Below are 22,245 nucleotides of genomic sequence, written 5' to 3' on the forward strand. Positions count from 1 at the left end.
GAAGGCCAAGGGAACAAGTAGTGCTGTTACATCCACAGGCATCATATATTTGTGCTCCTCAGCCCCTGTACAGATTCTGAGTGTGGGCAGTTGTATCCCCAGATTGTCCGTGCATTGCATTCCCTACCTGGGCTGTCCTTCCCTTGGGACCCTTCTGTGCCAATGTCCTCATCTGCTCAGGAAAAAGGGAAATAATCTGCTTGGACAAAGGGATTCATTACCAGCTGGAAGAGCCCTGGGAACCCCAGAGAAAGGCCCTCCAGGAGTGTGTTGGTTCTGGGCAAAAAGGAAATCCTTCTTTATGGGCTTGCTCGAGACTATAAGGTTCTTGGGCAGAAAATAAGTGTCCTCAGTGTCTCTAAAGGAGGAGTGAGAACCTCCCAAGCTGTCAGACAAAAAGAAAAGGCTGTTTTGCGTGTCAGGACCAAGCACTGCAGTAGCTTCCAGCCTTACCTTTTGATAACTCATAAGCACAAGAGCCCCAACCCGCCCATGACACAAGAACATTCCCTTGCCTTCTCCAGCCTCTCCTCCTGTTCAGGGCTAAAAATGTACCATCCTTTCCTCTTGTGTGGATCACAGTCCATGGGGTTGGACTGGGCCACTCCTCTGGCAAAACCAACACATGTGGGAGTGACAAACACCAATCCCAACACAAATTCACTCCACCTGCAGGTGGATCCCAACCCCTGTCGCCCTCCCTCTGTCCCTGCCTCTCCTGCTCTCTCTTGTTTCTCAAGGACACTCTACCACCGAGTTCCAGCTGCCTCTCACAGGAGCAGCCTTTGTTCTGCCTTTGTTCTGCCTTTATTCTGCCTTTGTTCTGCCTTTCACCTGTGCTGTGTGGAGAGGGGGGGGGGTGTACTCAGGGACAAAGCTGGAGGGAGCTGCCAGGGGAGGAGTTGGGGACTGCAGGGGACAGTGCCCAGCTTTGCTTCTCTCTCTTGGAGACCAGCAACAGGTCTGGGGGTGTGATGAGCTGGGTTAGTCCTCAGCAGGGTAGGAGAAGGGATCTTTGAGAAACCTCTCCAAGCTTGTTTAGCAGAGCTCTCAAAGTCCTCCAAGAAACCCCAACCACCTCTGTACCCCACGTCAGATTGTCCTGGTTTACTCCTGAATTAGAAAGAATCTCCCAGATAACTCCATTCCAACTGTGTGCAGGGGATGCCCGGGCAGGGATCTGTGTTTTAGGAGAGAAGATGGGACTTCTGTGAAATTGCAAGATTTAGACAGAAATTTTGTGATCATTTCCAGGATTATCAGACCCAGATGCAGGTTATGGCTTCAAACTCTGCCCTTGCCTTCACAGACAGCAGCTTGCTCAGAGTGAAACCCAGGGCTATGTTTAATTATATTTAAAAAAAAACCAAAACCAAAATAAACAAACAAAAAATCTTTCACATCTTAAATTTCAGTGAATGAAGGAGAAGGATTATTTAGGAAAATGTTGGGTGAAGTTTAACCCAATTTACAGTCCATGTTTATAACAGATTTTTTTGCTTATGTTTTACATAAATTCCAAATGCAAAGAGTGAACCAAGCAAGAGAAATTCCAGATCCTGACTGTATTTACTGAGTTACTACAGATCTGCATTTGTAGCTAAATTCAGGGAGTGATTTTTAAAAAGGTATTACAAAATTTGTCTGATCTTCAAATATGAAAGAATGTTCCAACATGCTGATGTGGGCAGGGATGTGGGAAAACTTCACTGGGGCAATTCCAGGATTTTTTCCAGCTAAAATAACAGAGTCAGTGCTTTGAAAAGGCTTTGGAGACATTCTTTAGAGACATCCCAGAGAAGCTGAGGCTGCCCCATCCCTGGCAGTGTCCAAGGCCAGGTTGGACGGGGCTTGGAGCAGCCTGGGACAGTGGAAGGTGTCCCTGCCATGGCAGGGGTGGAATGGGTGGGCTTGAAGGTCTCTCCCAAACCAAACCACTCTGGGATCCTGTGATTTTATATTTCTCTTGCTTTAGAACATTGAAATATGTTCTGAAGCTCTCCAAGTTCAGCGACCTCAGAGGGGTTTTGTGCCACAATAATTGTGTCAAACAAACCGAAGGACCATCCGTGTGTCCGCAGGAACGAGCTCCCCTCGGAGCAGCGTGTGAGCCCTCTAGTGGGATCCGGGGGTGCTTCTGTGCCCGGCACGGCAGCCGAGCATCCCCCTCGGGTTTGCACGGACCTGCCTGGGATAAACAACCCGAATTTTCCCGACTTTCTGCGGCCGACCCTTCTTCCTGCAGCCTCACAGTGTCTGTCAGTGTGACTCCCCTCCCGAGGCCTTCCTGGGAGCAGGGGTAAAGTGCAGGTGGATGCAGGTTTGGAGGAGCTGACTCTGCTCCTGGCCTGTCAGAGGGAACCACGAGCACTATTCCAGTATGTCTGTGCTCCCTACCTTCACTGCACACCAAAAAACACACTAAAATCTAATTTCAAGTGTAACTATGAAAGCTGAGATGACCAAATGGGGCTTTACACAAAAAAGTGGCAAATTCAAAAAGAAAAGAAGGTGGGAAGAATGGAGGAATGAAAGGATAGGAAGAGAGGGTTAGAAAGGAGGAAATATCCCCCTGATCACAGCTGAGTCAGCGTCAGAAATTCCTGAAATCCTTTTTTTTGTTCTTTGGAATGGAAGCCAAAGGTGATTCCTAGACAGAGCCCTGGGACAGTAATTGTTTTGTTTCCAGGTGTCTGGAACCCAGGCTGAAGCTGTGCAGAGGGTTTATTAGTCAGTGCCAGGACAGCTGCTTGTCCAAGACTTTCCCAAATACCACACTCTTGGCATCCCCAGAGACTGCCACTGGAGCTGCTGGAACGAGGAGCCTTTGGACAGACAGTGGGAATGGGTTCTGTTCTATATTCCTTGGCCTCTGTCATTGCCACAGGGATGTTGTGAAAGCAGCCTGTGTCCATTCACCTGGGTAGATCCACGTTTTCTGCCCAGAGCCTGAGCAAATCCAGCCTGTGGAACCACCTGAAAGTCTGGAGTCTTTGAAAAACCAAGGATTAATCTGGAATCTGCAATCCCCTCCCACAAACATTTTCAAATAATGAGGAAATCTTTATCTAAATCCAAGCCTGCCTCTGGGCAGTGCATGAGCTAAGGAAGGGGTGATATTCCATGGATACACCATTCCTGGCTCACAGCTCCTGCTCTCATCAGATACCATTGTTGTTCCCCACACTGCATTCTCTGTGTGGCCACAGCTACACCCACCTTCTGCTGGGATCAATCCCCCCTGAGGCTGGGGCAGGACAGGAACAGCCATCCTGGAGTGCAGTGAGGGTTCAGTCTGGCAGTGCTGATTTCCCAGGAAAAGGCTCTCTTTGGATCTGGTAGGAAATGTCAGGATACACAGGACACAAAATTAAGGAAAATTTTAGATTTCCTGGTATTTTCTTAAGGACAGATCAGTCTCCTGTCCAGGGAAGTTTGGGTAATGCTGTTCCCAGTTATGTCTGTCCAATGGACTGGGATCCAACCATCCTGAAAAGTTCCTCAGAGGGAAGGGAGGCAGCCCCACGGACACAACCCAGTCAGGTACACGGAGCACATTCCGTGTCCTGCAGGATTCATGGAGCAGCTTCTCCTCCCACAGTGGTTGGTGGGGGCACCTCAGTCCCTTCAACTTCAGATCTTATTTTCAGATCTTTTCTGAGTTTTTCAGGTTGTCTGGGTTTGGCTGCTGAGACTCACAGAGCAAGGAGGGGGTAGGGAGGGTCCAAACTGCCAAACCAAGAGTGTGTGATGTGAAAACATCATCCCCAAACCACGGAGGAGATGTGACAGCACCGGGGTCACTGCTGTCCCTGTGCTGGGTGGGTCATGTGAAGATGCTGAGCAGAGGGAGCAGAGACAGCCAAGGGCTCTGTGGTCTGTTCCTGAGGGTCATTTCATGCCAGTAGAAAGCAGGGATAAACTGTCTAGAAGATGTTATTATCCAAGAGTCTGGATATCAGAGAATCATAGAATCCCAGGATGGTTTGGGATAGAACGGACCTTAAAGACCATCTTGTTCCACCCCCTGCCATAGGCAGGGACACCTTCCACCAGCCCAGGCTGCTCCAAGCCCCATCCAACCTGGCCTTGGACATTCCAGGGCTGGGGCAGCCACAGCTTCTCTGGGCAACCTGTGCCAGGGCCTCACCATCCTCCCAGCCAAGAATTCCTTCCCAATATCCCATCCAACCCTGCCCTCTGGTAGTGGGAAGCCATTCCCTGTGTCCTGTCCCTCCATCCCTCGTCCAAAGCTTCTCTCTGGGAGCCCCTTTAGGCCCTGGCAGGGGCTCTCAGGTCTCCCTGGAGCCTTTTCTCCTCCAGGGGAACCCCCCCAGCTCTCCTGGCTCCAGAGCAGAGGGGCTCCAGCCCTTGGATTTACTCCAACAGCTCCACATCCTACTAATGTTGGGGGAGCCTGAGTTGGACACAGTACTGCAGGTGGGGTCTATGGTGGAACAGTATCCTAGAGGTCTGTATCAGCATTACCCATGTTATTATTTCACCATAAATAGTGTGTGTCTCAGCTGCAGGGGTTATTTTTCCTGGATAACTTTAACTCCAGAGCAGGGGGGGTGAGGGTGACCACTGCAGAAGGCCCTGAGGCAGCAAGGAGCCCCTGGGATGTGCTGAAAGCAGGGAACTGTGGTGCCTGAAGGAGGGAGAATTCATCCCAAAGGCAGGTGGGAATCCACACGTGGGGCTGTGTGTCCAGCTCTGCCCCAGCCCTGGGCTGCCCACCCCACCCGCACCAGCTGCTGGGCCCCAGGCAGGGCAGGAGCAGGTTGGTCCCCTCCCAGGGCCAGTCTGACACCCTGGAACATGGATGCTCTCCGAGTCTTCCCAGGACAGGCCGTTCCTCAGCAGAGAATCAGATCCTTTGTGCTGCCTCGGGGCTTTTTCTCTGCCAGCACAGGCAGCATTTAACACCTGACACAGAGCATTTCAGCAAAGTCTGAGCCATGAGCACATTCCCTGTGAAAACCCATGGCCCTGCAGTTGCTCAGCCTCTCCTCACTGCCACGGGGACATTAAACCTTCAGCAGTTCCCTCTCCAAAGGCGGATTTTGGTTCCCTGCCTGGAAAAACAGTAGGCGAAATAGTAAAACCTTAAATTCGAACATGTGTAACTTATACATCTTATTTCCATTTTCAAGCAACATTCTCTTAGTAAGACATGAGGAAAAAATTACCATCTGCCTCAGAATATCTCGGTGGAGCATTTATCTCCCAGCCATGATAACCAAAGCTCAGTAATTTCTCCCTCCCCCCTAGTTCAGGTTGAGAGACAAATTTGTTTAGTGTCCTGACTGGGAAGCCTTGCCAGCTGAACTCAGAGGGTGGGATTTGCTGCACTGTCATAGTTCTTACCCTGCAGCAAAAGATTTCCTCCCAAACCACTTGGCTTCTGGCAGAGAAGGAGGATGGCTGTGGGATTAAACCCGTGGCCTGAACTGCCCTGGATGTGGGCTCTGGGACTGCTTTGTGTAGATGTTGGGCATGAATTCACCCTTGGGAAGGTGAGGGTAATAATGTGCCCTTCCCTGGGATGTGCTGGGATGTGCTCCGTGTGTGTGGCAGGCTCTGGGCTGGTGTTTGAAGTGACTAAAAGCATGAGTTACTATTACAGCTGGGTAAAAGCACAGTCCGTGCTCCCATCTGTGGCTGGAGGCTCACAGTTGTCCCAGAGCAACCCAGACACTTGCCAAGGCTCTGCAGGCAGGCCAGAGCTCAGCACAGAGCCACCTGAGCTGCTGAGTGTTCCCTCTTCATCACCCCATCACCTCCAAGTCAAACTGGGGCTGGAGCCTTTTCCACACACCATTGCTGTGCTCTGGACTTCCTGACTCGGGCCAAAGGCACCCAAGATTTCCAGATTTCCTCTCCAGGACTGGGGCACTGTTAAGCACAGAATCATAGAATCACAGAATACTAGAATCCCAGAATCATAGAATCACAGAATCCCAGAATGATAGAATCATAGAATCCCAAAATCCTAGAATCCCAGAATGATAGAATCATAGAATCCCAAAATCCTAGAATCCCAGAATCATAGAATCATAGAATCCCAAAATGATAGAATCATAGAATCCCAAAATCCTAGAATCCCAGAATACCAGAATCATAGAATCACAGACTCCCACAATCAGTGAATCCCAGAATCCCAGAATCTCAGAATCACAGAATCTCCTAATTTGGAACGGATCCATCAGGATCATCAAGTCCAATTCCTGGCCCTGTACAGAACACCCCAACAATCCCCACATGTGCTGAGAGCCTTGAGCTCAGACTAAGAACAGACAAGATCAATTGTGTTCAGCCCTGTGGAAATAAGGCTCTTCCTGCTAATATTAAGTATTGTGCTGTGACTCCCCTGTCCCTTTGGTTGGTATCTTGAGTTCCATGTTAATGCCACGAAGGGGGTGTCCCTGTGTCCATTCAGAGCTCTGCAGAAGTGCCTTAGGACACGGGATGGGCAGTGTCTGTCAGGGGACAGGCTCCATGGAACAGGAAGGTTGTTTTAACACCTGGAAGAGCCTCAAAGGGCTTCCAGGAACACCCAGCTGTACCTGCAGGGTTGCTAAAATGCCCTGAGCAACAAAGGATTGAGGGCAGTGGAGGTGTGACCAACAGGCCCATGTGACAGGCACGTGCTCTTTATCTGGTTTGGGAATTTCAGTATTCCAGAGGTATTGAGTATGGTCTGCAAGCAGCCACTGCCTTGTCTGGAAGTCATTCCTCTTGAATTCTCCAGCTCTTTCTCCTCCAACTGCTTTTGTTATCAGAGATCCCCCAGTGAGACTTGTGGTTTATAGATCACCCTGTAGATCCTGTGACAGGTCAGGAATGGCCTCTCCCACCCTATAGATCCCATGACAGGTCAGGAATGGCCTCTCCCACCCTATAGATCCTGTGACAGGTCAGGAGTGGCCTCTCTCACACAGAAGAAACTCCTGTTAACATTCCACCTCCGGGGTCATTGCCATGCGTGTAACCCAAACCCCTGCAGGGCTGGCAGGGCACAGTGATGGTAACTCAGCTCTTTCCTTTCCCGTTCCAGGGAGTCCCCCGTGGACTGCAGCGTGAACAAATGTGGCAAACTCGTGGGAGCAGGGACAGAGCCCAACCCCATGAGCTACAGCACCTACATGGATGAGAAGAACGGGCCTCCCCCCAACATGACCACCAACGAGAGGAGAGTCATCGTCCCAGCAGGTACCACCAACCCCCTGGTCCTGTCTGCTTCCACTGAATCAGGACAACAAGCAGACAATTAGTGCTGCTTCCTTTTTTTTTCTTCCCTCCATTTTTTTCCCCTGGAATGAAGAGTTGTTTTGGTTTGTTGAACCAAATCCATCTCCCATCATGTGTTAGAGGAGAATCTGCTTCCTGGGACACACAGAGGATGATCAAAGAGCACAGTTCATAGGCAAGACTAAGCATGAAGTGGGTCCAAATCATAACTCCCATGATGCTCCCAGGATCCAGATGCACTTTCATGTCATATTGACTGATTCAAAATGAGCTATTTTGTTTTCATTTTTTTGTTAGAAGTAGAAACCCAGAAAAATTGTATTTTGCAGGAACTACATTATCCTTCCAAAAACTGTTACACAGAAACATTCCTGTCCAGCTCTGTTTGCATTTGATATCCACATCTGCTCTCTGGAATTGGCAGGATGCATTGGATGCATTTGGATAGTCAAGGGTGAGCTGCTGGGGAGGCAACCAGTGAAGGCTGAACCTGGAACGAGGAGCCTTTTGCCCCGCAAAGTTTATAAACACCACCCATACAAACAGTCAAGCCAGGAACTTTCCAGCCAAGGAGCCAAGTGCTGGCCCAGTTTCTGTCCCAGAACTTGCTCTGATTTGGAGAGTTTCACCCAGGGCAGGGAGCGTTGCCCTGAGGTTGTGCCCAACCCAGCAGACAAACTGCTGGCAGGACGAACGTGCTCGTGGAATTCAGCTCTGCTCTCTGACCGTGGCTTGGCCACGAGCAGATGACAATTCCCAAGCATTTGGTTGCCATTTAGAATGAAAAGGAAAAGCCAGTAAAAGACTGACAGCAAATCTCCAAGCCCCATGGAAGCTGAGCTTGGGCCCTGCTCTGAGGGACTGGCTGAGCTGGTTGGGGACAGCCCCGGGGCCGTTTGCAGTGTCAGCACTGCCCAACCAGTCCTTGTGTTTTCAAAGGTGTTCAGCATCCATCCTGCTCCCCACCATGCTGTTTAGGCATGTTTAAAAACACCAAGGGTGAGCTAAAGTTTAGCATTGTTGAAATAGGGGAATTTTAGTGTCCTTGGTGGAAGAAAAGGTTTCAAATCTTCCTTTAGAAGGGAAGTGAAGAAAAGGACTTTTTCTCCCCATCGTGAGCATCCACAACTCAAAGCCTTGAGAAACTTGTGAAATAGCAGTGATTTACCAGACTTTGGAAGACAATAGTGAACATCATCCCTCTGGCTGCAGGACATGAGAAGACTCATCCAAGAAAGGCATTTGGAAATTTTAATATAATCCAGAATTGAGATTTATAGTGCATTAGAGTGAAGATAAGCAAGAATAATGTCACATTAGGCTTACAGTAGTAGTAATAACAAACTCCAAGCCATGTTTCAAGAAGGCAGTTTTTCAGAGACCATTCAATGTCTTTTACAGTGTTTAAAGGGAGGCCACAAATTCACTCTGCCCTCTAGATGTTGTGTGTTTTTGCAAAACTCAAGACAAATAAGTCTTTCAATTAAAAAAAAAAATCCTCCCTTGAATACTTCCATTGTAAAATTTGCAGCCTTTTGCCAGTGCTTAGAAAGCAGAATTTAAATTAACTTTGCCAAGACATGAAGGAAATCCATGTGTTGTTCCCAAAGCAGACTTGCAAAGGTAGAGAGTTTTAAATTCCATGTTTAGAATTGAGCTTTAAGCAACCCAGGTTTACTGGAGCCTCAGTGGGGAAATGTCACAGTTATCAGTTCAGTGTTCCATGGTCCCATGTCTCCATTTCATGCTGTTATTCTGGAACTGGAGTGCCCAGGAATGCACCAGGTAGAGGCACTGCCTGACCTTGTGTGCCCAGGGATCCCCACACCCTGAGCACACACAGTTTACAGCCCTGGCCCAAGCAATTATTTGATAAAGTTATTTTATAAATCTGTGGCAGAGGCATCTCTTGTCCCTGCCCAGAGCACACCCTGTGATCCTGTGTCCTTCTGATCCACGTTCTCTGCTCCCCAGGACCTCAGGCATTTGAGGTTTGTCTTGGAGCAATGGCCCAGCTGTTAAAGACACACCAAACATCTCCAAAGTTTCAACTTCACTTTGCAATCCTCTCCAGCTGCAACAGAACATGAATTTGCAGCTTAAATTTTGAAATGGGCTTCGTGGGGAGCAGCAGCACAGGAAACATCTGAAAAGGCAGATACGCTCTGCAATGACTCTGTGAAATGGTATCGTGGCACAAGCCTTGCTGGGGCTTTCTGAGCTCAGGCTCTTTGCAAAACTCAAAGGCTGATTTCTTTTTTTAACTCCCTCCCCATGGGCTCTGGGTCTCCAGCCGGGTTCAATCTCTCTCCTACGTCACCACCAGCAATAAAGATTCCCCAGCTGGGGCTCTGCTGACAGTCCCTAATGATGCAGGAGACAGGATAGAATCCACATTGCCCTCCAAGAGCTGGAGGCTTTTCCAGGAGGTGGAATTGTGTTCCTGTCAGCAGGGTGAAGGCTGTGACTCACAGCCATGGCAGCCTGCTCTGCTTAAGCAATAAGAGGGTTTTTTCAGAGTCCCTTTGCTGACCACAAATCCCCCCATCCTCCTTTCAAATGTCAGCTGTGGGGACCTCCTGGTGCACTTGTGAGGGATGGTGGGACTGCAGAGCCCTGATGTCACTGCAGAGCCACTGCTGGGACAGGCATCCCCTCTCAAAGGGATGAGTTGCCTTTGGGAAGCTTTTTTCCAGGAGAAAAGTCCCAGTCCAATGTCACCAGTGTCGTTCTCAAGCAGAGGAATAAGATCTGGGCAGGTGGGAGGCAGTGCAGTGACCCTGCCAGTGTATCCAGCACAGAGCTTGTTCGTCTTCCAAAACACGTTGGGATCAGCAAATTCCATGTATTTGGCTGTGGGAGCAGTGGTTAATGCTTTGACTGGGCTGCAGTGAGTGCTGGAGGCTCGTGTGTAACCACCCCTTGTGCTTCCCTGGCAGATCCCACCCTCTGGACCCAGGACCACGTGCGCCAGTGGCTGGAATGGGCTATCAAGGAGTATGGATTGATGGAGATCGACACCACCATCTTCCAGAACATGGATGGCAAGGAGCTCTGCAAGATGAACAAGGACGACTTCCTCAGAACCACCTCCCTCTACAACACAGAAGTTCTGCTGTCTCACCTCAGTTACCTCAGGGAAAGTGAGTATTGCTCTGGCTCAGCCCTGCCCTGACACGTTGGGAGGAGGAGCTGAAGTGTGTGTTGCACTTCTAGGGATCTTCCTGCAGGATGAAGAGGAGGGAAGGGGAGGGAAAATGAAGAGAGAAGCACAGGCAGGGGCAGCAAACATGGAAACAAGGAATAAAAAGTGGGTTGGAAAGCTCAAATTAACTCAGGTAGAGTTCCTGGTGCTACCAGGGAGATGAAGAACTGAGTAGGACAATGAGATTAGATAGTCCTACAGATTATAAAAACATCTGTGGCTACGTGATAAAAATACATATATTTGCTGTAGAGATCAAACCAAACATTAACTGATGTGGCACAGGCAAATTATCCCCAAATTTGCATCTGGAGGGCTATGCCCTTTCCCTCAGGCTTCTGGTGAAACTTCTTCAAAACAGGACCCACAACTGCCTGAGCTGGAGATTTCCTGTGTTCCTGGAGGCCCAGGTTGGTTGGAAAGAGGAAAAAATACAAGAGTCATTCCCCAATGTAAAGGTGCTGAAGCAGACACCATGCAAATGACCCAAAACTCACAAAAAACTTGTGGAAGCTCTTTACTGCTCCTCTCTGTCCCACAGTAGAGCCTGGGATGGACCCAACAGTCCTTTTTGCTGCATTGAGCCCCAAAACAGGAGCTGTGAGCAGTCTGCTGAGCTACTTCTGGAACAGCATTATCCCAGCAGCCCAAACAGGAATGATCCCCTTATGGATGGCACAGGCTCTCAGGGGAGGCTTAGTTTCAAACTCAGATTCCAAGATTTCTGTGCAACCATCAGCATGTCCACAGCTTCCAAATGTCTCCCCTTCATCTACTAATGGAGCCAAAAGCATCTCCTTCCCTCACAAAGGTGTGCTAAGGATGATTGTGCTGGGATGAGGCCAGAGAACTGGAGATGAGCCCCACATGCCCCAGGGTTTTTTCAAGTGAAACAGCTTTTGTAGCAGTATGATTATTTAAGGACGCAAAAATCAGGAGAAGGTGCCATAAATCAAGGTGGGAGCACAGGGAGAGAAAGAAAAAAGTACATTTTCTGCATTAGAGAATCAAATTGTGATGGAAAGACAGTTGAAGATGTCTTCTCTGGCCAGTGCAGGCAAGGATGACAGCATTTATTGAGGGTGTTCCTTTGAAGCTGTGCAGTGCTGGTCTCTCCCTGCCTAAAATCAGTAGGAGCTTTAGAGATTACAGTGGCACAAGAGTTAGATCACAGATGGGTGCCTCTGTAAACCCCACCTTTATTTTTTTTTTGAGAAGCTGAGCCAAGGAAATGATTCACAACAAATAAAAGCTGTTGGATTTGAACAGTTTTTGTCCCTTGTGGCTTCACAATAAAATAATTTCCCATCCAAAAGAATTGGTGGATTCCATCCTGTTTCATCAGCAAAGAGCTGCTGGGTCACAGGACACTTTGGAAGGCAGGTTTGCACACAGAATTACACACTTTTCTGGGACAGAGAAGGCAGTGCTGTGAAGGCAGAGCTGCTTGGGCCAAACCTGCTGACTTTGGGCAAATCAGGTTCTTTGTAACCAGAAATGCATCTAAATTCCCACAGGATAAATTTTCAAGTGAGACACTTGAATTGCCTTATTGACAAGGCTGGAGAATGGACAGGGAGAGAGAGTTGTGTGGGTTTTGATCAGGTTCAAATTCTCCAGGCTGAATTTGAAAGGCTGGGCAGAGGAGTTGGGTTCCTCTCTTTCTTTAGCTCCACATGGCATCTCCAGTGCCTGCTGTCCTGACATTTGGGGTGTTCAAAGCCAGGATCAGGGGAATCACATTGTTGATCTCATGGCATAAGCCTGAAGACCTGGATTTAGTGGCCACCTTTCCCATCTGCTGCTGCTCAGGAACAAATTCCCAACTGATCCCACCAAGCTTTAGATGCCTGAACTCTGGTCACATTGTGGTCTCCACTGACAGAACAGAAGCCTCAGGGCATGGTGACATTCAGGAAAACAGTCCCCTGGTTCACATCTTGCTTTAAATGCCTGAAATGAGGAGGAATAATCCTCTGCCTCAGTTCCTCTGGGCCTCAGTTTTACTTTCTGCAAAATGGGCCCAGTCCTCCTGCCTTCCCTTGGTCTCATCCATGGACATGGGAAGCCTGTGGAGCAGGATTGTGCCTCCTGTCTCCCAAGAGGGCACGAGGCAGCCCTGCTGCATCTGCTGCAATAATGATCATAAAAATATAATGTCCTGCCAGGGGAGTACCTACAGTGATTTCTGTGCTCTTGAGCCAGTGCAAAACCCCAGCGACTTTGCTGGATTCAGGCAAATCCTTTGTTCCTTTTTCACCTGGAAAGGAGGGTTCAATCCCAGTCCATGCCCAGCTTTTTTGATTAGAGATCTCTGTGCTCAGACATCATGAAGTGCTGTCCTTGCTAAAGCAGCTCCTGTGTGCCTGGGGCTGGGCAGCCTCCAGGAGCATTCCTTTCCCTGCAGCTGTTCCCAGGCTAATGACAGTCTGGATTGGGGATCGCTGTTAACTCCCTCCTGGGGTAACGCCTTCCAAAGGAGCTGATTGTTTTTCCAGCCTGGCTTCCAGCGGATGTTTAGTGCCGAGCTCTGAGCTCAGTGCCACGGGGACAGGGGCTGCTTTTTCATTCCTTTTCCCCCTCTGGAAGGTTGATTGTTCAGAGACACCCAGCTCTGCTCCTGCTCAGGGTGGGGAATATGTGACGGCAGAAAACACAGGAGAATTTGGGGGAGTTGCAGACCCACAGGCTCGATTACCTCTGCCCAGTCCCTCTCCTGAAAAGTGTTCATCCTCTCAAGGTGCAACACTGGGTTTGTGAGGCCAGTGCCTCCTCAGCTTTGGTGTTTGTTTTCCAAGAATCAAAGCTGATCTGAACTTTCTGAGCCTGTTTGCTGTCCAGGCAGGGAGAGTCCCTCAAAATGAGCTTCCTCAGAAGGTTTTCAACATTTTACCCTCCTGATTAGGGTGAAAACATTCTTACACCTGCCTATGAAGTACCTTATTTTGGCACATCTGAGTCCAGATAGAAAAGATAAACCAGTAACATCTGCAAGACCACAACAAAAGCTCACTCTTAGTTTTGGAGATAGAAGGTTCAGGTGAGCTACTTAATATAGCCAAGACTAAACCAAACTCATATCAAGCACCTTTAGTCTCCAGGCAGCACTTAGGTCTGGATCAGAATGGTGCAGTTGTTTCCTGTTTCCTTTGCTATTGAAGGAGTCAGGAATTCCGGTGGCTCTGATCTTTGGGAGATTTCAGATTCCAGCCCCAGTTCTGCAGCACTCTCCATTCTTTGGAGCCTCTCAAAGCACCCCAGTAGCTTTTTCAGGGAACTTACTGTCCATCCTCTCCAAACAATCATCTTTCTTTATGTGTTTCTCCCAGTTGTCTCTCCAAAATTGGGAAGCCATGCCTTGTTTTTCCTTCTCTTTGCTTATCCCCACACACCTTGGGATTCCAGGCTGACTGACCTTTTTCAAACACATTCTGCCTGGTGAATCTTCTCCAGGCAGCCAGTGGGAAGGGAGATTTAATGTTTCCATGCTCTGTTTGGGATGAAGATCAAAAGAAGCCCGAGCTGTCACCTCCCTGGTGATGGGGGTCAGTGTGTGGGGTCTACAAATAAAAAGAGCTTGAAGGGGAAAGAGTGAGACTGGAGAGAAGCAGAAATCTGCCTGGTGGTTTCAAGCCATGTATTAATGCCAAAGAAAACTATCCTGCTAAATGCAGCAGAACCTGGGTTGTACAAGGAGCTGTGGAGGGAAGGCCACGGGGCTTTCAGAAAGGGAGGAGAAAAAAGACTTTTTAATTAAATAGACCCCAAGATTGCGAGACTGGGATGATCCTGCACCTCAGAAGGATGAGCTGCCTCGTGAGAGGGAAGGTTTTACACGGAAAAACCTCTCCTGCTCTGGTTTTCAGTCCTTCTCCACCTTCCTTTGTAATTAATGCAAGGGAAATAAAAGCAAGGGAAAGGTGGGGGGAACCACAAGATAAATGTTTAATATTAATTATAGGAGACTGTACTGATAACACCAGAAAAATCTGCTCTAATCTCCGGGGTCACACACCCAGAGAGGGGGAATAAGAACAAACCCAAAATTCATCCCAGCCAAAGCTTTGCCCAAGGAGTGAGGGAGGGAGCAGCCTGGCCTCTGTCTGTCTGTCTGCTTCCCTCTGTCCTGAGCTGTCTGTGCCTTTCTCTCTTTTCCTCCTTCATTGAAACCCTTAATAGGAAACACATTTCCCTTTCTGTGGTGTTCCCACCAGAAACCTCAGACTGCCGGGCAAAGGTGAGAACTTTTAGCAATTAAACTGGGGGAGGCGCCGGCCCTTTCCAGTGGCTTGGGGTGCATTTTTTTGCCTAAAGTAGCTAAAAGTCGATCGTACCGGCTTGTTCGCGGCTATTCATCACCCCGCCCCCACCTCCTCCTGCAACCAGGCATTTGCAGCCTATTCAGTCATAGGAAAGCGTGTTCCCGAGTTCCCCAGCACTGCCCTGTCTGGCAGGGCCGGGCCGCACTGGGGGTTGCACTCAGGATTCCTTAAAATACCCTGAAAAGCAGAGAGGGGTGGGCAGGAGTTTCCCCACAGATATTCAAGAAAGAAACGCCAAAGCCAGAAACCACCTGATGAGAAAACAAGTTCTGTGCATGAGAACATGAGTTCTGTGCATGAGAACATGAGTTCTGTGGATGAGAACATGAGTTCTGTGGATGAGAACATGAGTTCTGTGGATGAGAACACAAGTTCTGTGGATGAGAACATGAGTTCTGCGGACAAAGCTGCTCCAACTCCTCCAGCAGCAGCAAAAGGGCAGCAAACCTCTCTAAATACTGAAGCCAATCTTTGGCTGTCCCAGCTTTCCCAGCCAAGGTGCCCTTGGGATCCCTTTGAACTCTTTACCTCCCAGTTCACCGTGTTATCCGTCCTGGCCTTTTGAAATATCCCATCTTGCAGCACGTGGCAGAATCCACTCTCCAGGCTTTGTTTTCCAGCCCCTTCTGCCTCTGTGTGAATGCTGTCCTTGGCTCTGTTTGCATTTGGGGAAGGAAAGGAATCCATAGGAACAGAGGGCAGAGGGCCAGGAGGATCCAGCACCTGCAGTGGCTCTTGGTTCTGGCAGCCTGATCCTCAGCTCCCACAGGAAAGCAGGACACACCGGGATACTGAGGGGCAAGTGAGGTCAGGGCTAGTTGGGATCATGTGGTTTAGAGGAATGTGGAGGCTGCAGGGCCAGTCCCAAGATCCTAATCTGGGTACTGTAGGACCCAGAGGTGTTCCTGGCCCTGCCACAGGCTCTGGGGTGCTCAGGCCAGCACAGACATTGGGATTCTGCATTGCTTGTTATGTGGTGCTCAGGACTGAGCACCTTCCATGGGACAGAATCTCACTACACAGGGGCTGGGGGGATCTGAAAAGCAGAAAGGGTCTGGAAAAGCACTTTTCACAGCAGGATTGGTGCCTGCTCCAGTTCCCTACAAACAAGGACCTCTACCTTGTTAGGGATGTCACTGCCTGATGCAGCAGAAACTTTTCCAAGGAACTGGAGGAAAGATGAGCTTGGAAGATTATGTAAACACATATAACCAGAACAACCATGAAATGTGCATTACATGCTGACTTCTGAGAGCTCACAGGGTCTCTTCCTCTATTTCCAGGAGAGTTTCCAGGAGAACCAAAGTAAAATGCTCAGAAAACAACATTTCTGCCCTAGACGGTGCAAAACAGAGACCCTTCCAATGGGTTCTTTTTTGTGCTGCTCTTGAATAGTTGTGTGTCAAGTGGGGCTGGATGGAAAGGCCACTCTGAACCAAGAAAACTTTCAAAATCCCCAGGGCATGGGAGATGTTGGAATACCAGTGAGGTTTGTGCAGCTGCTGGCCCCAAACCAAGCATGTGACACTCTAAAAATGGCCAGGTCCTGACAGTGCAATTCATGGCTTTTCTACTGTATGTTCCTCAAACAGGAAATTTCTCTATCACAGCCAGAGAGAGAAAAGCTCCTTCCTTATCCTGCAACACAATCTGTGCCACAATCACTTCTGGAGGCTCTGCTGGGATAGATAATGTACCTGGATAAATGGGCTGGACAAGCTCAGCTTTTATATCAGTTTTCAAAGGGGACATCAAGGTGCTCAGTGAAGGACAAAATATTTTTACTTTCTGCAAGCAGAGAAACAGCAGCACGTGTGGGACATGCAGCTCCCAAGCTTTTAGAAGAATTCCATAGAAAATATGTGCCTAATTGGTTGAAAAACTTGGTCTTTAGATCCCAATGACAGCATTTCCTCCCTGCCTTCGTGGTTGCCCATGGCAGAGTACATTCAAGCTGCAATAACTCCTTTTCTTTTCCTCACAGGTAGCTCACTGCTGGTCTACAACACTCCATCCCACACAGAACCCTCCTCACGTCTTGCCACCAAAGAAGGTCAGTGTTTTGCATATAAATGTCCTGCCTCCCCGTGCTCTCATGATGGCTTTGATTGGGTTAAAACTAGACCTTTTATATAGTAACCCCGGTGTGAAAATGTTCTGCTCTGCTCTACCTGCACAGCATTTCAACAGAATAATTAAATAAAGTAAGTGGCGGTTTTCAGCCCAATCCATGGTGGAAATCCCATCTCTGCTGGGCCAGCCGACACCCTGGCAGAAAAGGTGTGTCTGTCACTGTCACACTGTGTGCTGCTGAGCTGATGGACTGATGGCACAGTTTCTGCTCTTGATGGGAAACAGTTCCAAATCTCAGATGCACAGCCAGGACTTGAGACACTGTCTCTGAGTTCGTAGTTTGAGTTCATCTTCCCATCATAAAGTCTATTCCTGACTAAAGGCCACTCAGGTATTCCAAACCCACCCAGGAATCTGGTTTCAAGCAGCAGGAAGAACAAATGTATCTTTCTGACACTTCCATTTTGGAACATTTGGATTTTCTTTTTCAAACAACCCCATTTTTTTTTTAATCTGTTAGAAATTCTGATAATATAAACCTTGAAGTTTTAAAGTTAACATTCAGGAGGTTCCTTCAGGCTTTTGAGTTGGTTGTGTATCCTTCAGTCAGGTGTCTCAGGTTATGTTCTGCAGCTCCAGTCCTGCCCCTTTTTCTTGTTTTTAAGGAAAAACTGGATTCTCGGTCATGCTAAAGTTATGAGAGTTGGTGTGATGGGTGTGATCAGAGAATCCCAGACTGGTTTGAGTTGGAGGGGACCTCAAGGATCATCTCACACAACCCCTGCCTACATAAGACAAGTTCCAGTTGAATTGATAAAGGCCAAATAGGGTGAAAAAAGAGCAAAAATCTGTTCTTGTGCTCCATAACTCACTTGTAGGAGTTTGTAACTCACTGTGTAGGACTGGGAGCCTTGGGTTTGGTCTTCCTTTGCCTTTGTGCAGCTGCAGGAATGTTGGGCTTGTTCCCTGCACTGCGTTCAGCTCCTCATTTGAAAAGTATCTGGGACAAGTGTGCAGTGTCGTGTCTGTGAGACAACCCACCTAGAACCAGCCTCCTCCTGTGCCCAGACAATCTCCTCACCTCATACATAAACACCCTCATGGGTGTTTATACACATATATATTTATAGACATATTTATTTTTATATATTTATGTATAAATATTACATAAATAGATATTTATATATTTTATATAAACACGTATATGATTTTCAAGAAAACTCAGCTTCATGGATGAGCCACAAGTTCGCGTTTCGAAGAATAGTGGGGAAAGGCAGAGGTTCTTTTGTTTAAGCAGCTGGAGAGACAAAAGCTGCCATTTCCCTGAAAGGCTGCAGCAAACAGCTCCCACATTTAACAAGCTCCTGCATGGAGTGTCTGGCTCCCTCCTCGACTTGCTGCTCTCCCAGCCAGCCCCTCTTTCCCCTTGCATTTCATCTCCAACATCTGTCTTGGACCCTGCACACGACATCAGGACTGGTTTTCCAACAGCTCCTTTTGTGCAGCCTGTAAATATCCACTTGAGCTGTGTGTTCCCTGTTCTCTCTGCTGAGACAGGCACTGATTGATAAAACCTGGGATATTACAGAGACAAAGCCCTTCAGGCTCTGCTGGGACTGCCTTGCCATTGACAGTCTGTTTAGAATTGATAAGAGCTGGGCCTGCTCCTGGGTGAATAAAGCACACACGTGCTCCTCCACAATTCCCCCTAAACACCCCCCAACCCTCTGCTCTGTCTGTCTCAGGCCAGGTGGTTGCTAAAAATAAAGAGAAAATACCACTTTTTTTTTTTTTTAATTAAAGAGAAATGCTCTGAATAAAATTGCACTTCTCTGAATTTCTTAAACCTTTTATCTCTGCGACTGGGGCCTTGAGTCACTCAGGCTGAAAGAAATTTGAGGGGAGAAGGGTTCCTCCCCCTCCACATTTACTGGCCCCTGGGGTGTCCCTTGAGTGCTGCCAGCAGAGGTTGGGTTGCTTTCTGTCAGCCCGGGGTTCTGAACTTCCCATGGTACTTTCATCCTGTGGCAATAAAGGACTGAGCACACCCACGGGGCAGCCAAATAAAAATTAAGAGCTACACAGAAATGCTGAAATCCCATCTACTTCTTTCTCATTTCTTCCTTTCCTCGTTGTTCCTTCAATGTTGAATCTGCTGTGGGATCAACTGCTCCACTTCAACCCACTGATTCATGCTCAAAATGTTATTGGGGAGATAAGATGTCAGGGTAAGAGGCAGGAGAACACGACAGGCTGACAGATAAGGAGTTGGGGGAGCAGAATGAAGTGTCTCATCCAATATCACAGAAGAAACTCATAATGAACATAAAACTGGGCTTGTAATTCCTCAGCCTTGGTCTAGTCCATCAGGCAACAAGATTTTCATTGCTTCCTTTTAAGGCTTTTCAATGGGCCCATGGCAGGATGATGCTGTCATTTTTGGAAAAGAAATTTCAGGTTAAAAATTGTGATTTTTTATAAGTTAACCTCTCAAAAGATTAAACATTTTTCTTTATGTCCATGCATCTTGAATCTACTAATACTGTAAATACTTCTTCTCTCTATGCCTGTGAATAAAACCAGACAAATTTTTCTAACCACCTTCCCTTGAGGATTCCAAAGCAGGAGGATGTGATGAAATAGCACAAGAAACGTTAGAGAGAGGGGAAAAATACCGTTTTCTTCACTCCTTCTGTAATTTTTCTGAGCTCACCTCAGTGATGCCAACAACGTGGCTGTGCAGGTTGCAGGGAGAGCCCCACGCTGTGCATGCGCTGACACTGCTGTACACACACATCCCAGCCATGGCTGGGAACAAACAACCTCCATGGCCAAAGCCAGGCTGCAGCTGCAGCCCAGACAGCTGCAGATGTTCCAGATGCAGCACAGGGCTCCCAAATTGTTCCAGACAGAGCAGGGCAGTGGGGTGGTGCCCCCAGGAGCCCTTGGCCCGTGTCCCACGGCTGGCCCAGGGTTGGTTTCGTGCCCTGGCTCTGCACACAGAGCTGCCTTGGCTGCCTGCAGCTGCAGACTTTACTCCCTTTTTCCCTTCTATTTTCTGCCCTCTCACTTCTCCTCTGCAGTGCCAGCTCTGCAAACAGCAGGACCTGCAGCACTGCTGTGGGGGAGCTAAACTGCTCCAGACACTGCCTCCAGAAACTGCTTCCAGAAACTTCCTCGGCTGGGGCACGAGGCAGCCGAGCTGTGCTCTCCCATCAGCCAGGTACAGACCTGGGGGTGTCCAAAGGACTCTGGCTGCCTGAGCATCCTCTCCTCTCAGCCCCATAAACACCCCAAAGGATGGCATTTAGCGTCATTGGGACAAATTGTCTTCAGCTGCCTGGGAGAAACAAATTGCCCTAATGAAAATCACCAGGAATTTTGGGCTAGAGAGCAATTTTCTGGGAAGTGTAACGTTGCTGAATGGAAAGATTTGTGTCCCCCTCCCAGCTCCCCAGTGGAGACAGGGGCTGTTTCATTTTCTGTGCCTCTTTGGAGCAATGACTGACGTACTGCAGGTACTGAGACACAGGACAAGAATCTGTGAGTCCAGGGAGGTTTAAATTGCTCTACTGCAGAATGGTGTCATTTCAGGAGTTTTCCACAGGGAGATGGAAAGTATATTCACACACAACAACATTGAGAGGCCACGGGGCTGTGTCCCAGGTGGCTCTGAGCACTCTGGCCTCCCTCCAGCACATTTTGGAGGTCTATGAGTGTGTTGGGGGCTGTGTAATTCCCGTGTTTAATGTCTAGAAGGCTGTGCAGGGGTTGAACCCGGGCAGGGTAGAGGGAGAGTGGTGGAGTGTTGCTGTGTGGAGTTCCACATGTGCAAACAGGCCCGTGGCAGTGCCTGGGGTGTGTGGGGTGCTTTTAACACGTGCTGGTGCCCAGGGAAGTGGGGGCAGTGCAGTGAGGTGGCAGAGTGGGGGGAAGGAAGGCTCAGTGTCACCCGTGAGGATTCACCAGAGTGATTTCTGGGGCTGTTGCCCCCAGGTTACAGGTATGATCTCGACTAAAATGCTGCATTCAGCAGGTCTGTCCCCCAGCACTGCCCTCTGCACACACCAGGCTCAGACCAAGGCAAGAAAATCACAGAATCTCAGGATCATTTAGGCTGGAAAAGCCCTCCCAGCCCATGGAGTCTCCTCTGTGCCCGATGCCCCCCTTGTCCCTCAGCCCAGAGCACTGAGTGCCATGGCCAGGCCTTCCTTGGACACCTCCAGGGGTGGGGACTCCACCACCTCCCTGGGCAGCCCCTTCCAATGTTTAACAACCCTTTCAGTATCGAAATTCCTCCTCGTGTTCAACCTGAGCCTCCCTTGACACAGCTTGAGGCTGTTCCCTCTCCTCCTGCCCCCTGGAAGCAGAGCCTGACTCCCCCCCCCCCACTTCCCCCTCCTGTCAGGGATTGTAGAGAGTGAGAAGGTCCCCCCTGAGCCTCCTGGAGCTGGCTGAGATCAGTGGTAAAACAACACTAGCCCAAGTCTCATAAATCCAACCCAAATTCAAGCAGAGCACGGGAAAAATGGATGTGCCACCTGCATTTTCAAATAGAGAAGAAATCTATCTGTGCATCCATGAATATGGATGGAGAAGATGAATTTTAGAAGTTGAAGTCTGTGGCCATTCCATGTTTATGTTTGGATTTTAGAGGCGGTTGTGTGAACAATAAGCATGTTTGGGTGTAAAGGGTGTTTGCTTGGATGATTTGCTGGGTTGTTGGCAAATTTAAGAATATAAATAAACCAGTGAGCCCTGATATCCACCCAGTGTGGGTTCCCGTGGCTTTGTACCCACGTTCATTGTGAGCCCCTAAGGAAGCGTTTCCTGATGTTGGAGCATCAATAAAATCTCTCTCACACCAATTCTCTGGTACCTCACAAAACACGAGTCCATGCAGCTGTTTTTTGCACCATCAGGGCTGCAAATTCACTCCTCTTTCCCCACAGCTTCCTTCAGATTGGTAGGAACTCTTCAAAACTTGTGAAATTCAGTGACGATTTGGGGTGACAAGTTCAAATTTGGGGGGACTGGAGAAAGGGGGGCAGAGAGCGTGGGCAGGGTGGTTGTAGGAGCACAGTTCCCACAGGAAAACACTCTCAAATTCCTGCATAAAATTCTTCTCCTGAAAAGGCCATTTTTCAGGTCTAAAAGGTTGTCATGTGAAAAATATTGACCAGTTTCAGTAAACTCTCCTTGGAGTGTGTCAGTGCAGCCCCTTTTGCACAGCAAAGGTTATAAACCCTCCGGCTTCGGTGGTGTCAGAGAAAAAGCAGTTGCAGGCTGTGCCTTCCTCATTGTCTGTACTTGCTAAAACATTTCTTGATGATATTTGTGTGCCTGGTGATGAAATATCCCATTTTTAGCTCCGCAGCAGAAAAAGGGGAG

The 22,245-nt window shown here is 48.6% G+C and overlaps 1 protein-coding gene across 4 annotated transcripts in view; it reads left to right on the forward strand.

Moving 5' to 3' along the window:
- FLI1 (Fli-1 proto-oncogene, ETS transcription factor) overlaps positions 1-22,245 on the forward strand; it is a 105,545-nt gene that overhangs the window by 68,287 nt on the left and 15,013 nt on the right. For all 4 annotated transcript variants that reach the window (XM_027655598.1, XM_027655597.1, XM_027655596.1 and 1 more), the window contains 3 exons: positions 7,061-7,215; positions 10,194-10,397; positions 16,766-16,834. In XM_027655598.1, the coding sequence (XP_027511399.1) occupies positions 7,061-7,215; positions 10,194-10,397; positions 16,766-16,834 (428 nt within the window). The remainder of the gene's footprint in view (positions 1-7,060; positions 7,216-10,193; positions 10,398-16,765; positions 16,835-22,245) is intronic.

The sequence above is a fragment of the Corapipo altera genome, unplaced genomic scaffold (genome assembly GCF_003945725.1).
Source record: "Corapipo altera isolate COAL_440 unplaced genomic scaffold, ASM394572v1 71, whole genome shotgun sequence".
Taxonomy (NCBI): domain Eukaryota; kingdom Metazoa; phylum Chordata; class Aves; order Passeriformes; family Pipridae; genus Corapipo; species Corapipo altera.